The 17,771-nt window shown below is 39.5% G+C and overlaps 1 protein-coding gene and 1 long non-coding RNA gene across 5 annotated transcripts in view; one reads left to right on the top strand and one right to left on the bottom strand.

Annotated features, from left to right (window-relative positions):
• LOC136146580 (uncharacterized) lies at positions 1-16,518 on the top strand. Its single transcript, XR_010659022.1, has 3 exons — positions 1-125; positions 11,380-11,542; positions 14,226-16,518. It is a non-coding gene; the product is annotated as an uncharacterized lncRNA (long non-coding RNA).
• The window catches only part of PDZD2 (PDZ domain containing 2), a 395,696-nt gene continuing 388,032 nt past the window's right edge, over positions 10,108-17,771 (bottom strand). For all 4 annotated transcript variants that reach the window (XM_065905523.1, XM_065905524.1, XM_065905525.1 and 1 more), the window contains one exon: positions 10,108-12,955. In XM_065905523.1, the coding sequence (XP_065761595.1) occupies positions 12,774-12,955 (182 nt within the window). In that variant the 3' untranslated portion in view covers positions 10,108-12,773. The remainder of the gene's footprint in view (positions 12,956-17,771) is intronic.

The following is a 17,771-nucleotide window of genomic DNA, read 5'->3' as shown; positions in this document are numbered from 1 at the left end:
TAATTTAGGATATTGATCTTTTTACAGATTGGTTCACCAGGTTCACAGGACTTTCTATGTATTACGGATATTAACTCCCTGTGTCTATGATGTCTTTTCCCCAGTGTTTGGAGTTGCTATATATGGTAAGTTTTTTTTTTTGTTTTTTTTTTAAAACCATGTAGTAAAGTGTAAGGTGCAGTGCTCAAGCATGGAATCTGTGGAGACTTTAATTATCATACTAAAGAGATCAGCGTGGTGTTAGGTTTGGGAATATATACACATATATGACTTCCCTTGTGGCTCAGACAGTAAAGCGTCTGCCTGTAATGCGGGAGACCTGGGTTCAAGTCCTGGGTCGGGAGATCCCCTGGAGAAGGAAATGGCAACCCACTCCAGTATTCTTGCCTGGAAGATTGCATGGACTGAGAAGACTGGTAGGCTACAGTTCATGGGGTCACAAAGAGTCAGACATGACTGAGTGACTTCACTTCATTTTACTTCATATACATATATATATACACTTCGGAAAAATTTGGGATGTGTGCTAAGTTGCTTCAGTTGTGTCCAACTCTGTGTGAGCCCATAGACTGTAGCCCATTAGGCTCCTCTGTGCATGGGATTCTCCAGGCAAGAATACTGGAGTGGGTTGCCATGCCTGCCTCCAGGGATCTTCCTGATGCAGGGCTTGAACCTGTGTCTCTTGTGTCTCCTGCATTGGCAGGCAGATTGTTTACCACTAGTGCCACCTGGGAGGTATGATTAAATGCAACCAATATAAAAATCACAGAAATGCGTAATGTATGAGCATATGCATAGGCAAACATTTAATTTATGATTAAATTATATATGAAAAATCTCATAGACAAATGTATAGGCTAATGGATTATTTTAAGGCAGTATGCTTGCAACCATCACCCCAGCCAGGAGATAGAACCTTGCCAGCTCTCCAGAAGCTGTTCAAGACTTCCTCCCAATTACAGCCTCCCTGACCCCTAGGACTTCATAGAACCGTGCAAGTTCAGCTTCTTGAGCGTTACTGGTTGGGGCATAGACTTGGATTACTGTGATACTGAATGATTTGCCTTGAAAATGAACATAGATCATTCTGTCATTTTTGAGATTGCACCCAAGCACTGCATTTCGGACTCTCTTGTTGACTATGAGGGCTGCTCCATTTCTTCTAAGGAATTCTTGCCCACAATAGTAGATTTAATAATGGTCATCTGAATTAAATTCACCCATTCCAATCCATTTTAGTTCACTGATTCCTAAAATGTCAGTGTTCACTTTTGCCATCTCCTGTTTGATCACTTCTAATTTACTCTTTTACTCTCTCAAAGAGTCAGACATGACTGAGCGACTGAACTGGACTGAATTTACCTTGATTCATGGACCTAACATTCCAGGTTCCTATGCAATATTGTTCTTCATAGCATTGGACTTTACTTCCATCACCAGTCACATCCACAACTGGGCGTTTTCGTTTTGGCTCCGCCTCTTCATTCTTTCTGGAGTTATTTCTCCATTCTTCTCCAGTAGCATATTGAGCACCTACCAATCTGGGGAGTTCACCTTTCAGTGTCCTTTCTTTTTGCCTTTTCATACTGTTCATGGGGTTCTCAAGGCAAGAATACTGAAGTGGTTTGCCATTCCCTTCTCCAGTGGACCACGTTTTGTCAGCAAATTTGGGAAAGGTCAGTTTTCCATTCCAGTCCCAAAGAAGGGCAGTGCCAAAGAATGTTCAAACTACCACACAGTTGCACTCATCTCACACACTAGCAAAGTAATGCTCAAAATTCTCCAAGCAAGGCTTCACACACAGTATGTGACTCGTGAACTTCCATATGTTCAAGATGGTTTTAGAAAAGGCAGAGGAACCAGAGATCATATTGCCAACATCCATTGGATCATTGAAAACGCAAGAGAGCTCCAGAAAAACATCTACTTCTGCTTTATTAATTACGCCAAAACCTTTGACTGTGTAGATAACAACAAACTGTGGAAAATTCTTCAAGAGATGGGAATACCAGACTACCTTAGAAATCTGTATGCAGGTTAAGAAGCGACAGATCTAGAAATGGAACAACAGATTGGTTTCAAATCAGGAAAGGAGTATGTCAAGGCTGTGTATTGTCACCCTGTTTATTTAACTTACGTGCAGAGTACAACATGAGAAATGCCGGGCTGGGTGAAGCACAGACTGGATTCAAGACTGCGGGAGAAATATCAGTAACAGATATGCAGATGACACCACAGTTATGGCAGAAAGTGAAGAGTAACTAAAGAGCCTCTTGATGAAAGAGGAAAGTGAAAAAGCTGGCTTAAAACTCAACATTCAAAAAACAAAGATCATGGCATCTGGTCCCATCACTTCATGGCAAATAGATGGGGCAACAGTGGAAACAATGGCTTACTCTCTTTTTCTGGGCTCCAAAATCACTGCAGATGGTGATTGCAGTCATGAAATTAAAAGACACTTACTCCTTGGAAGGAAAGCCCAACCTAGACAGCATATTAAAAAGCAGAGACATTACTTTGCCAACAAAGGTCTGTCTAGTCAAGGCTATGGTTTTTCCAGTGGTAATGTATGGATGTGAGAGTTGGACTGTAAAGAAAGCTGAGTGCTAAAGAATTGATGCTTTTGAACTGTGGTGTTGGAGAAGATTCTTGAGAGTCCCTTGGACTTCATGGAGATCCAACCAGTCCATCCTAAAGGAAATTAGTCCTGAACTTAAGGACTGATGCTGAAGCTGAAAGTCCAGTACTTTGGCTACCTGATGTGAAGAACCGACTCACTTGAAAAGACCGTGATGCTGGGAAAGATTGAGGGCAGGAGGAGAAGGGGACGAAAGAGGATGAGATGGTTGGATGGCATCACTGACACAATGGACATCGGTTTGGGTGGACTCTGGGAGTTGGTGATGGACTTGGAGGCCTGGCATGTTGCAGTTCATGGGGTCACAAAGAGTCGGACACAACTGAGCGACTGGACTGAACTGTGGTGTTGGAGAAGACTCTTCAGAGTCCCTTGGGCTTCACGGAGATCAAACCAGTCCATTCTAAAGGAAATTAGTCCTGAACATTCATTGGAAGGACTGATGCTGAAGCTGAGACTCCAGTACTCTGGCCACCTGGTGGGAAGAAATAATTGGAAAAGACCCTGATGCTGGGAAAGAGTGAAGGCAGGAGAAGGGGATGACAGGATGAGATGCTTGGATGGCATGATCAACTCAATGGATATGAGTTTGAGCGAGCTCCGGGAGTTGGTGATGGATAGGGAGGCCTGGCTTGCTGCAGTCCATGGGGTCACAAAGAGTTGGACACGACTGAGCAACTAAACTAAGCAACTAACTAACTGAGAAACTAATAACTAAGGGTATTCTCTACCCCAACCCAGCCTTCATCTTTAATAATTTTTTCATGTTTCAGTTTTTGTTTTATGTGTCCTTTTTAGTTTCTCTCAATCTGTAGGTTCTTTCCTCTCATTTTCTTCTTTGTGGAGTATTTGTTAATGAAATTGGATCCCTTGTTCTTTTGTTTGGATTTTGCTGATGGTATCCACAATGTATAGTTTGATGTGTTATATTGACTTTTGTACTTCCCAAGAATTATACCTTACATCTGAGGCTCTATCGGATTCTGGCTGGTTTGTGTAGGCACCTGTTTCATAGGTGGTGGTGTGTCCTTTTCAACAGGAAGCACATGATACCTCTCTTTGTGAAAAGCAACCTTGTTCTTCAGTCTTAGACCCTGTAATTTATGCAACCATGGGGTTACATATGGAAGTACTTTAATTGCTATCATTTGTTTATTAGCTAGAATAATATTTCTATAAAGAGAAACTTCATCTTTCCTAGAGTAGTTTTTAGTACAGTTCATAAAGGAAAGGTAAGAGAATTTCTACATTTTATTTACCAATTTTCAGAATAGAGTTTGTTCCAAAGCAATCTCCAAAGGTTTTCTTAAAGAATTAGTTTTCTTTTTTTTTTTCTTTTTTCTCTTCTCCCCCCCCACCTTTTTTTTCTACTTCTTTTTCTTCTCCTTTTTTTTCCCTCTTTAAGTATCCCAAATATGGAGATATACAAGCTTTTATCATCATCATTTTCCTTGATGAGAAGTATTGTAAGTAGGATTCTTGATATGGAAAAGTAGAGCTGTAGCTTTAGGATGGAAGATAGAAAACCCTTGTAGCTCTCAATTCATAAAATAACTTTCAATCACAAGTATCAATGTAAACTTGTGGGCAGCTTTACGTTTTCCTTTTTTATTGTGGTTAAATACCCGTAACATGAAATTTACGATTTCAGTCATACTTAAGTGCACAGTTCAGTGCCTCTTTTTGTAGTTATGCTGTATGTGTTTTGTAAGAACATTGTTATTATATACACTAATCTCTCCCTTTTAACTCTTAAGTCTTCAAGTAAATACATGCTTAATGCTCACCACCATTCCTTATGTTGTCTATCCAGTCATCTTGCTTGTCTTGCTCGTTTGTTAGTAGATTCTTCTGGAAGGACTTGTGAGAACAGTATACTCTGGGTTTTTGTATGCTGATGAGAGTTTATCTGTAGCCTTATTTGAAAGTCACTTTGTTTGGATAAAATGGTTGAGTCACATTTTTTTTTAGTATCTTAAGTATGTTCTTTTAGTGTCTGGTTATAACATGACTTTCTTTCTCTCTCATGAACGCCTTTTTCTTTTTGCCTGGAGCCCACAGGATTTTTTCCCCTTGATATTTTGCCGGTAATATTACTACAGTATGTTTTGGTGTTGGTTATTCTGGATCAGTATTTGCAAGTACATGGTGTGTTCTTTCAATACATAGCGTCAAACCTTTTTTTATTCTCAATTTCAGGAAATGAAAGTATTAATTTAATGGTGTTATTCCCTTGTTTAGGCTTTCTTCTTTGGAGATTGCTACTTTTTTCTGGGTTACTTTTGCTTGGGTTCTTTTATTTTTTTAGTTTCTATTTTTTTTTTTTGGCTGAGTATCACGTGGGATCTTAGTTCCCTGATGAGGGATCAAACCTGCACCCCCTGTGTTGGGAGCACAGAGTCTTAACCACCAGACCGCCAGGGAAATCCCTGCTTGGGTTCTTTATTACTTACCTTTAAATGTTTCACCCTTTTTATCTTCTGTTTCTCTTAAGACATCTTATTTATTCACTGTGAGTGATTGTTTTGGTCTTTTCTGAAATTAATTTTTTCCTAAGTTTTAATAACCAGTTTCTGAATTTTTCTAATTTCTGTTGATATTTTCATTCATGTTTTGTGTCATTTCCCTGATGTATTTTAACTCATTTTGAGGTATTTTTCATTGGTTCCCCAGGTATGTCTTTCTGTTTATGTTTAGCTATAGGGATTATATTTGCTCCTAATGCTTTTTCTTTTCTTACGATAACTTTGTATGGGATTTGACCCAGATTATTTTCTATTACCCATTTTTATATGATTTTACTTTCCCGATTTTAAAAGGGAGATGCAGGTCAGGATAACTTTTCTGTGTTTATTGTCTAGACTTCCTTCTGTTTTCAGTTTAAAGAAACATGGCAACTTGCTTTCTGAGATCTGATTTTGCTACTCTACCCGCCTTTGTCTGGACCTTTTTTTTTCCCTCTATTTTTCTATTCAATTTTGATTCTGTTCCCAGTAGTTTCTCCTCAGTGTGGGGCATTGGCTAATCATTTTTTTTAATTGTAGTTTTATTTATTTATTTGCACAGCACATAGGATCTTTAGTTGCATCACACAGACTGTTAGTTGCCATATGTGGCGGTCTAGTTTCCTTGCCAGGGTTTGAACCCAGGCTCCCTGCATTGGGAGCATGGAGTCTTAGCCACTGGACCACCAGGGACATCCCAGGCTGATCATTTTTGAAAGTGAAAAAACTAGTCAAGTTTCAGGGACCATTATCCAACTGGTCCTCTGAGCTTCCCTGTTGATTATGAAGGTAAGGGTGTGGGGCTGGGGTGTGTAGCTTGGGGCTGTCACATGTCCTGTTCTTTCCTTGCACATGATCTTTATTCCAGTGGTTTGGCTGTCTTTGGAAGAGGAGACTATTTTAATTATAGTAGCTTCCTCATGGTGTTGTAATAGGGCTAGTACCCAAGTTATTATGCTTTTTTGTTTATTTTTAAACTAAAAGATAATTGCTTTACACAGTTTTGTTGTTTTCTGTCAAACCTCAGCGTGAATCAGCCATAGGTATTTGTTTGTCTCCTCCCTCTTGAACTTCCCTCCCATCTCTCTCCCTGTCCCACTCCCTAGGTTGGTACAGAGCCTCTGAGTTCCCTGAGACATACAGCAAATTCCCCTTGGCTATCTATTTTACACATGGTAATCTGTTTCCATGTTACTCTTTCCATACATCTCACCCTTTCCTCCCCCCCACCCCCACCCCCATGTCCATAAGTCTGTTCTCTATGTCAGTTTCTCCATTGCTGGCCTGCAAATAAATTCTTTGGTACCATCTTTCTAGATTTCATATATATGCGTTAGTATACAATATTTCTCTCTCTGACTTACTTCACTGTGTATAGTAGGCTCTAGATTCATCCACCTCATTAGAGCTGACTCAAATGTGTTCCTTTTTATGACTAATATTGTCATATTACTGAATATGCCACTGCTTCTTTATCCATTCATCTGTGGCTGGACATTCTAGGTTGCTTCCATGTTCTAGCTATTGTAAATAGTGCTGCAGTGAACATTAGGATACATGTGCCATTTTCAATTTTGGTTTCCTCAGGGTATATGCCTCAGAGTGCAGTTGCTAGGTCATATGGTGGTTTTTTTTTTTTTTTTTTTAACACTGTTCTCCATATGGTGGTTTTATTCCTAGTTTTTTAAGGAATCTCCATACCATCTTCATAGTGGCTGTATCAATTTAAATTTCCACCAAAAGTGCAAGAGGTTTCCCTTTTATTCATACTCTCTCTAGCATTTATTGTTTGTAGACTTTTTGATGATGGCCATTTTGACTGGTGTGAGGTGATATCTCATTGTAGTTTTGATTTGCATTGTTCTAATAATGAGCGATACTGAGCATCTTTTCATGTTTGTTAGCCATCTGTATGTTTTCTTTGGAGAAATGTCTGTTTAGGTCTTTTCCCCACTTTTTGATTGGGTTGCTTGTTTTTCTGGTATTGAGTTGTATGAGCTGCTTGTATATTTTGGAAATTAATCCTTTGTCAGTTGTTTCATTTGCTATTTGTCATGTTTTGTTGGGTGATTTTTGTAGCCAATTTTGCTGAATTCTAATGGTTTTTAAATTGATGTGTTTGTGCTTACATGTACTGAGATATGTCTATGCAAACTGTGTATTTTTGTTCCTACTATTTATACGTCTTAAAAAACTGTCTAATTGTATTGGCTTGTATCTCTAGAATGGTAGTGTTAGTCTAGTGTTAGTTGCTCAGTCGTGTTCAACTCTTTGTGACTCCATGGACTGTAGCCCATCAGGCTCCTCTGTCCCTGGAATTCTCCAGGCAAGAATACTGGAGTGGGTTGGCATGCCCTTCTCCAGGGGATCTTCCCAACCCAGGGATTGAACCCGGGTCTCCCACATTGCAGGCAGATTCTTTACCGTTTGGGCTACTTGGGGAGCCCTAGAATGTTGGTCTTCAATAAGAATAATTGAACATCTGTTTATTCCTAACTGTAATGGGAATGATTCTGGAGTTTTCCATTAAGAGTTTGAAGCAGACTTAAAAAAAAAAAATGTCTTTCAAAAGATTTGTGTCCTATTGATATATGAACTATGTTTATTAATTTCTTAATTTTAAATCATTCATACAGTCCTGAATTAACATCACTAAAACTTGGTATTTATTATATTACTATATCAGTAGATTCTATTGGCTAACATTTATAAATTTTTTGTCCATTTTCACTGTATTCTAAGCATTTTTCAAGTTCAGTTCACCTTCAGTGTCACTGACTTGCACATCTGCAAGTTGATTTGCTGCTGCTCAGATGACTTTGGGTTTGTGAAGCTGCTCTCAGTTTATGTGCTTAGTTCTACTGGATCTCATTTGATCTTCTCTTTTTTGGTCTTGTGCTTCTTTGTAGCCTCATTCTCTTGGAGTGAATTGAGAATATAAAACAGTTTGTGTTTATAATTTTCTTCTGATTCCCAAGGTAATCCTCCAAATTACATTCTTTAATCTGCCTATTGCATACTGTTTTAACACCCTCGCTCTAGCTTTCCTGGTTCTTTCATAAGAGGCTGTTTAACGGGGGAGGCAGGGTTCTGTTGAAGCCTGACATTTGGTCAGAAGTTGGGTATTTCAGCACTCTGGGTGTTTAAGCATCATTCAGTTCCTCCCTTAGGATGAGAAAGTTGGATACCAGCTGATTTTAATCTTCATTCAGATCTACCTCAGCTGCTTTGAGGGGATCAAGAGAGGACGGGTGTGGCCCTCATGGGCTTGGGTGGGCAGAGGCTGAGTGGGTCAGCTGAGCCCTTCCCTTGCAGGAACCTGTGTGGTAGGGGCTCCCCTCAGAGCAGACCATTCCTTCCCCGTTACTCCTGTGACCCGCTGAGGCTCACGGGGTGCCTGAGAAAATCAAAATGAGATTCAGCCTCTTTAGACTCACCTTCCCTACCATCCTGTGGAGTGGAAATGGCTCCAATTTAGGGTGCTTTCTGAACTTTCTGGGGCTCACCATCTGTAATCCCCTTTCTTCAAGCTAAAAGGCTTTGTTGACATTCTTTACATTCTTCAGACTCTCATTTCATACCATCTCTCTCTTCTTCAGAGAGAGTTGTATCCCATTTCATTGTCATTTTGGTCTCCCTTTATTGTGCATGGTATGTAGCCTTCGACATTCATAGAATGGGTGTGTGGCTGTGTGTGTGTGTGTATTTCTATATTGTGTAGCAGTGGACTAAGCCAATCAGAACCTTATTTTTGGAGGATCTATGGACAGGCAGCAAGCAGCCTATACGTCCACAGTTCTGTGATACAGAGTGGGGCCAAAATTATTACAAAATAGCATTCATCAGTTTCTAAATAAATGGTGTGAAGAATTGAGGATACATCTGGTGGAGGAAGGAGAAGCAGGTCTGTAAACAGCAGTGGAGCCCTACCAGTGGGGGCACTGAGTGATGACCCATGATCCCTGAGTTCCTCCTGTCACTGAGGTCAGGTCATACGCTGAGTCCTGTTCTGGGATTTCTGTGAGATGCCATCTTGCCTGCTTCCTTGGGCTACTCTAATTTCGTGTCTGCATCTGAGAACCAAAAGAGCCTAAAATAAAGTAGATGATTTTAATTTCACTCTGAAGTAAGATCCTAGATCACCCAAGTATTTGTGCGGAGAGGTAAATCAAAATGGGTAGGGTTTTTAGGAAAAATGAATAATGTAGTCATTGTGAAGGAGAGAAAAAACTGTGGATAGCATCCAGTTGAGGCTGGAAACCCTGAATTTGCAGCATCATCATACTGTTTAGTTGCGAGATTTTTCTCTAGGAATTGGCATGTAGGCATCAAGAAGCTGGCTGGTTGAAAGGATCCTGGATCAACCTGGGCGAAGGAGCTGTGTGCCTAGTGTTCTACCATAGGGTCTAGTCTAAACAGAGAAGGGAGGGAATGCAGGGAGCGAGTGGTTTCTGAAGGTGAGAAAATTGACAGTTGTTTAGGGATTAGGGGTCTCCCTGGTGGCGCTTCCCTGGTGGCTCAGTGGTAAAGAATCTGTCTGCAATGCAGGAGACCTGGGTTTGATCCCTGGGTTAGGAAGATCCCCTGAAGGAGGGCATGGCAATGTACTCCAGTATCCTTACCTGGAGAATCCCAAGGACAGAGGAGCCTGGCGGGCTATAGTCCATAGGGTCGCCAAGAGTTGGTCACAACTGAAGTGACTTAGCATGCACGCTAGGGATTCGAGGCCTGTTGAAATTGAAGAAGCAGTACCAGGATAAAGGGGGTAGTAAGCTCCAGGAGGTTGTAGAGGTGTGAGTTGTGTGATTTATTGACTTCAGAGGTGGAATGGATTTGAGTTTGTGTTATATCCTAGGTGTGACTATGGAAGAAGAGGGATTTGACTTCTTTTGTCTTGTTCCTCTTACGCATTCAGGTCATCAGTATTTCTTATCTTCATGTTGTAAAAGGTTATTCTATAGATGCAGAACTAAGACCACGAACAAGTAGTAAACAGTGTTTATTTTCTTAAAATTACTTTAAAAAGGTTGTTTATATAGAGATGTGGATTTACATAACTTGGCGACAACATTTTAAAAATGTACAGGCTATTTTGTATTATTGCACTTACTCTTTCATAATATATAAGGCATTTTATTTTACATAAATAAAGGATAATGTATAATATCATACAACAGGTGTGGTGCCAATTAAGTCAACCCTAAAATTAAATGAACTGTGTACGGGAGGATAGAAACGAAACCCAACTTACTTCAACCTTCACGGTATATCCTTGCAACTACGATATACACATAACAAAGTTACCATCATAGCTTATTGGATGACTGACTGACCAGCTAAAAAAACCAAAACAATGGAAGTTTTAGTAGGACAATACCATTAGTGTTCACGTCAGGAAGTGTGGGACTTTATTAGACTAATTAGAAATACAAGTCATGCCTTGGACACTGACAACAAGTAAATATCTTTCTTTCTTAGGGTCAAAGTTTAGCTTTTGCTTCCTCAAAATCTAATTGTCGAATTCCAAGGGAAGCCTTCTGGCGGGGTCCACTAGAAATAGCTGATGACTTGAATATGGTTTAGTGAACCAGAGGGCTACCCTCACACTTTTTAGTTACAAGGGTTAGGAACTCTTAGAAGGAGAGACTGTTTCATTGCTTTAGAAGCTCCTGTCACATGGACTGTGCATTTCTATGTAGGCACAGCTAGGAGAGTAAAGACAAAAAATTTTCAGTGTGGACTTCAAATCATCTCTCATTTAGGCAAGAAAGCAGAAGCCACAAAACTGACCCCAGAGACTTAAAAACAATCAAGCATGCACCTTGCACTGACTTCCTATAGTATCCTACCTGGTACTGTAGTAGTGAAAAGTAGAAGCTAAATTAATCAGGTCTTTCTAGCAAACTCGTGAACTACATTCCCTTTTGTATAACCTGTTTAAAAATGAGGAATCTGGGCTCACACCAGCCAGATAACTCAATCCCATCTGAGAACCTCTCTGGGCCAGCGCCACAGAGGTTTACTGGGATCAGTCACTCAGAAATAGGTTAATGAAAGAAATCGCCCACATGAAACCTTTGCGTCACCATGCATGCATGTATGCGGCTTCACCCTTATTCTCAGACTCAGTGGGCTGGTTTGTGCCACCTGAGCATGCGGCCTGTGACCACCCAATTCTGCTCCTTTACCTCGAAAGACTGACTCACCCTCATTCTCCATCTTCTGATTACATTTTAGTAAATGAAGCTGATGAAGGTCTGGGTCATTAAGAAAAGGTACAGTATGAGGAGAGGCCAGCCCTTTTGGTGACCAGGAACAGCAACATCGAATGGAAACAGTTACTACAAAGAAGCTGGTGCTTCAGAAGGAAGAGCAGCTGGAATGAGTGTCACAAGCAAGCGTGAGTCACAACTGTGTTCTGCTGGGAAACATTTTTGGCAAAAGAGAGAATTTGCAAAACAGGAAAACAAAAAGAGCAAAAACTTCAGTCACTGCAGAGCCATGCCATTACACTCAGGTCAGGAAAATTGATCCAATGGTTAGAAATGTTACATTTCTTAAGCTTATTGAGAAAGGGGGAAAAAAGTAAAAAGTCCTTTAAAAGGATTATTTTAAGCTCCTCTACTTGGATTACAATCCAAGGATACTAAAAAGCTAATTGATTTCTAAAAATTTAGCTTAAATTAGTGGTTGGAGAGTACATAAAATATAAAAATGGAAACTCAGTGACAATGGTATTTTTGCCTGCTCTTTCATTAACCAGTCTTGAATTTTAGCATTTATTCAAGACAAGTTGCAAATTGGATGTAAGGTGCTTTCAGAGCTGGAACTTTCTGCTCATTGTAAGCAGTGAAGTTCATGGCTATTTAGTACAGTTTATCCAAACTGCATTCCTGTAAAATTGCCTTACGACGTACACTTTAGATCATGATCAATACTTCATGGTGATCAATAACTACCGATTAAACTATGCAGCCATACGTTGCACATTACACTCACTAAAAATACCACTTTCTGTATTTTGCTTTTTCATTTTTGGATAATTCCTGAGCCAACCTAACCATTAGGTCATAACTGATTCTGTTTGTTCAAGGGTCATGTTTTCCTTTTCAGGATAACAGACCCTTAGCTCCTTCCACTGAATGTGCCTAAAAGCATTCTGTCATTTACTTACAAAATTATATAAAACTAGTCCTTTTAGTTGTGACAGTTGTGTTGCCCTCAGACGTTGTCAGATCCCTAATTGCCAGGACTGATTATGTTGGGAGAGGTGGGAGGAAGGATTTGGAGGTCTCACTAAATGTTTCAAGTAAAGAAGGGCATGCCACATCTTGTGTCCCCATTAGGAAACATAACAGACAGGAGGGGACAGGCACTGGAACGAAGTGGACCCTCCCAGCCTAAGTGATCCAGGCAGAAGGCTTAGGAGTTCAGCTCCATGGCTGCTGCTTCATGTGTGAACAAAAAAAGCTGGGGAGTCTGATAGTCTTGCCCGTACCAGTGCTTCTCTGTTGTTTCAGGAACCCATTGTTTAAGAGAAGTCATTCTGATTTGCCAAAAAAGGGAATTGAGAAAAGGCGATTCCAGGCTTTAAAAAAAAAAAGGAAAAGTAACAAGCACCGTTAGTGTCACTACCAGTGCTTGCTGCATGAAGAATTCCTGTGCTTTCTAATGACTAACTGCACAGGCCCCTCTGGGACAGCCTTCATGATGTTCCAAGCATCAAAATGCATCAGCCCCACCAGGGATTTCCCATTAATGGCCAGAATTTCATCTCCAGCTTCTATTGTTCCTGCTTGCTCAGCTGCACCACCTGTGAGAACAAATACAGAATGATAGTTGGGAACGTTCGTAATATATAGAATAAATTCCAAGTAAACTAAAAACTTTAGCTAGAAAAGTCTCTAAACCATGTGCCTGCCTTTAATCTTAGGAGAAGGAAAGTTTTCTTAAAACAAGACACACAAAGCATATACACAGAGAAAGAAATGTGACCACATAAAAAAATTCAAATCTGTAACCCCTCTTCCCCTAAACATAATCAACTGACTAGGGGATGATATTTTCATTGTATTTAGTCAACAAATAGAATGGGGGTTACTCTTCAGCTGGGCTAAAGATCTCCAGATCAATAATCAACCCACCAAAAATCCAAATGACCAATATAAAACAAGTTCAGCTTCCACTTGTTAATAAATATTGGCTGGTATATCCAACATGCTGAGAATTAATGAGAATTATATACTTATCAGTGACCTGCAGAGATACTTTTTACTTATTAACAAAGCTTAACATATTTCTACATGAAACTCTGTTATGGCAAGTTGATGAGCTTTGGAAAAGACAGGGTTTGCACCCCCTTCTATATACTAAAATATCTAAAACAATCATATTAAAGAAATGCACGCTGGCTATAGAGGCATCTTTTCATCTAACGGAAGAAAGGACATTGAGAGAGAAAAATAACCTAAGTTTGAAAAGAATTTTCTCAGAAATGTTTAATTAGATCTCAAAACACTGAGCAGATAAATCTTTTTGTCCTAGATTTTTGAAAATCATCATTATTATTTGATATCAATACATGTGAAATGATAGTTGATTATAAAGACTGTCAGAATAATAAAAATATAGCTGGAAGAAAGGAAGTTCAAATGCAACCCACTCAAGGACAAAACACTTTATGTTGTTATCAGAAAAGAGATGAGCCCTCACCGATGTCAGGCCTACAAAGAACAAGGAGACTGAGTTCTAATCATTGCTTTCTCAAGATAGACATTTTTGGAAGTCTCAAAGCACTGATGTCTGACAGACCCAGTTAACACTGTGTTAGCATAGTTCCTATTCTAGGAATATTAACTAAAGGCCCCAAGCAGGTTATCTGAAGCCATAAATTTTCTGGGTGTTCATCTGAGTCTAAGGATATGGGGATTCCAACCAACCAAAACAGGAGGCTGTGAGTTAGGGGCTGTAGGCAGTCTCACTGGTTTGGTCTCAAGTCTGTGACTTCAAGCAGGTTAAGGTTTCTTGAAATTTCAGTTTTCTCATCTGCAAAATGGTGTTAACCTGTCTCGTTCCCTCACTAGGTTTTTACAAGGATCTAATGAGATGAATGAAGCAGGTGAAGTCCTTGATGAACCACTCAGTGCTGTGCACACCAGAGGTTGTGCCAGCTTTTGGACTTCTTATACACAAGAGAGAAGTAAACCTTCTTGTTTAAACCCTTGTTGTTTTGGGTTTTGTGTTACCTGAGGCCAAAGAGAATTCCAATTTGATCAGGGTATGTCTATTGAGGTTTTAAGAAAATATCTTTTAGAATCCTTCTATGCTTTTTTCCAAAAATGTCTTGCATAGTTTTTGTGTAGCACACTTTTTAGGTTCTTTTCAGTTGTACTGTGCCTTGGTAGCTTACAGTACTGAATGTACACCTAGCTGTTTTTCTCATTCATTCACGGTTTTTGAGCTGGTCCTGGTTAATGGATATAGATCCTACTTGCTTCTTGAATTGCTGCATAGTTTTCCTTTTTATGGATGTAATGTATTTTACTCATCATTTTGTTACAGAGAGAAATTTAAACTGTTTCATAGCTTCCAATTTAGCAAGCACTGCCAAATTTTTCCCCAGAGAGAGGTACCATTATATATACTTTTGCAAGAAAGTATAAGTGTTCTCCTTTCCCTACATCTTGCCAACACATCGTATTATGAGATTTCTTATTTATGGCCAACCTGATTTTAAAAAGATGATTCCTAGTAGTTACAATTTTCACCCAATAACTAATATTAGTTTGAGTATCCTTCCCTCTATTTGTTGACCATTTAGGTTTTAACTTTTGTCTATTTTCTGTTCATTTCCTTTACCCAGATTTTCCCTTTATTTTGTATTTCTTATTGAATTATAGTTATTAGTATATTCTGGAATTAGCCTTTTGTTGATGTAAATACATTGCAAATATCTTCCAGTTGCTTAGATTTTTATGAAACTTTTTGCCATTTAGAAGTTAAACATTTTATATATATGTATAATGTATATCATGTATGTGCAATATAAATTATATACTTTTATGATGTCTTTTTGTATGATATTTATGTAATTCTATTAGGATTTTAAAACAATGGTTATTGTTGATATACAGGAAATTCTGTTGCTTTTTTTGTATGTTGATTGTGAATTCTGCAGTCTTGGTGAACTGTTTATATTGGCTTGACATTTGATTCTCTTAGCTTTTTTCCAGTGAGGAAGGAAGAACATACAGTTTGCCAATAATGACAAACTACATTCCTGTATTTCCAGTCTTCATACCTCTAATCTTGTCTTATTGTGTTACTGATATTCTTGGTAAAATGATGAAAAGAGGAACATTTTAAAAGCAGCCTAGACAGTAGTAGTGATGATGTTCTACCTCGATGGCTGCTGCTTCACACAAGAGGTTACAAGTAATTACTCATTTTTTTTCATCAATAAAATCCCTGACCTTCAAGAGAGCTTTTGGGAAATACAATATTTAATTCATTTATTATTCAAAGAATTTTTCTGTATTAGATTGATGCAAGAAATTGAATATTGCTGTATTGCTTTTAGTGTTTGGGCTGAAAGGCACAGGAAACCAAGATAAACAGAAAACCTGTATCCATTAAATTTTTAAGTAAAATAAAGGTAAGAAAAAATCTTTGGGTAGAGTGCTAAGCCTGAACAAAGAAACTAGCTTTACCAGTCTCCAGAAAGATTCGAGAGGAGGGAGCAGTATATAATATTCAGAAATCCCTGAATGCCTTTTCCCAGGAATAAATCTGCAGGCTTGCGCACAAGAGCACTGGCAAGGCTTGTCTGTGCAACAGGTGCGTCTTTCCCGTCCTCTCTATCCACTCACACAGTACAGTGTTCATGGATTTCTAGCCCGATGCTAGACAGAGGCCAGGAAGATACCGGGACATCATCTTTGCTCTGCTAGGAGGAGACCTCAGGGGCACGCATCTCTGCCGGGGCTGCTTTTCCACTCTGGTGCTGCAGATGCCATGGGATTCCTGGGCCTGGCCTCCCAGTCTCCACCTGGCTGCTGCTTTATCCGGCCCCTGGACTTTTGGCTCACAGGCCAAAAACACCTTATCGAGAGGTGAGCTGCTTGGCCGGCAGAAGCTTCATGTCCTGTGACTGGTCACAGGCACCCTTCACTGTGCGTGTCCTAAACATAACCACCATCTTGCTGTTTTAGGCTCAATCCATTCGTTATTCCATCCTCCTCCTCTTCTCTGGTGCTGCCCGTCTGATTGTAGTGAGCAAGCCTCAAATTTGCTGTCTGCTTTTTTAGGTTTTCTTATGCCTGAATACTCCTATTGTTTTTCAACAGTCATGACTTCTCCAAATATTTCTTTTTCTTTATCTGGCATTCCTCATTCTCCCTTATCGCTCAATACCCTTTTGTAATTTTTATCTCTTTATTCCCTTGTGCTGCAGTTTTTAAGGTTTCTTCCTTGATTTTTAGAAATTCTCTCCATAAGGATTTAGTATATTTTTAATTCTGTTCATTAATTTAAATACAGTTTGACTTTCTTTCTGCTAATGGGTTTTTGTGTGTGTTTTAATGTATCTGCCTGCTTCTTTTGAATACCCTCTTGTTTCGTGGATAGTGTTTTTCTGCTTCAGTTTTTTGATGGACTTTACTGTCTGTCATGTCTGTTGACGATTTCCTTATGTACTTGGTATACTTTTTTTTAGAGCTCTTGCTTATGAGTGCTCTTAACAGTCAAACTGTCACGGTTTCCTTAACTTGGCTTTCTGTTTTAACTTGGCTGTCATGTTAACACGTGCAGTGTTTTCCTGGTACCGTGCGTCTAGACATCACACCGCAGGGGCTTGGATCCTGATTTCTGCCTGCCCCAGGGACCGTGACCAAACAGCCTGTTTCTGGCCACCCCTATTGACAGTTTGGGTGTGTGCTAGACTGCAAGAAAGTAAGATGGGAGCAGTAGATATTATTAGAATCATTGGTAAATATGAAATTTCTTCATGCACTTAAATAATTCATTTTGTGATCATGGGCAGTCCCAAGAATCTCTTCAGATTCCTGAGCTGAAATAAGTATACTATCAATATAAACATATATTGTATATATGAAATCAGTATTGTAATATAAAATATTACATCTATAAATAGCATATGTGGGTATATATAAAGATATCATTAGTATAATTATATTATTAATATAACTGTTCAGCTCTGGGACCTAGAGAGAGAATTTTGAGAACTGTCCAAGATCATAAAATACACTGAGTTCATGAAGAGACCTGTCTACCAACTATTTCAGTGATATCTACTGGTTCACATGTTACTTTCTTGAAATTTTAAATGAATATGACCTTGACCAATGTTAAGTACCCCTGACTGGCAATGCTGATGGCATGACTTAGCTTGCTATGGAGCAACTGCTAAGGAGCTATGCCTCCTTAGCTTGCTGTATTCACATCCATGCAGCTAACAGTAAGTAGCAACACAAAGACAGGAACATGGGGTCAGGGATACAGCCTCGAGGCTGGGGGTGCAGACACCGGAGCAGACAGCCTGGGTTCAAGCCGGGTTGGCCACTGACAGCGGCGTGACCTTAGGTGTGTGTGTAACCCCGCCGTGGGTCACT

Source organism: Muntiacus reevesi, chromosome 14 (assembly GCF_963930625.1).
Source record: "Muntiacus reevesi chromosome 14, mMunRee1.1, whole genome shotgun sequence".
Taxonomy (NCBI): Eukaryota; Metazoa; Chordata; class Mammalia; order Artiodactyla; family Cervidae; genus Muntiacus; species Muntiacus reevesi.
The sequence above is the reverse complement of the archived record's forward strand: the minus strand, read 5'-3'. Positions and strand labels throughout refer to the sequence as shown.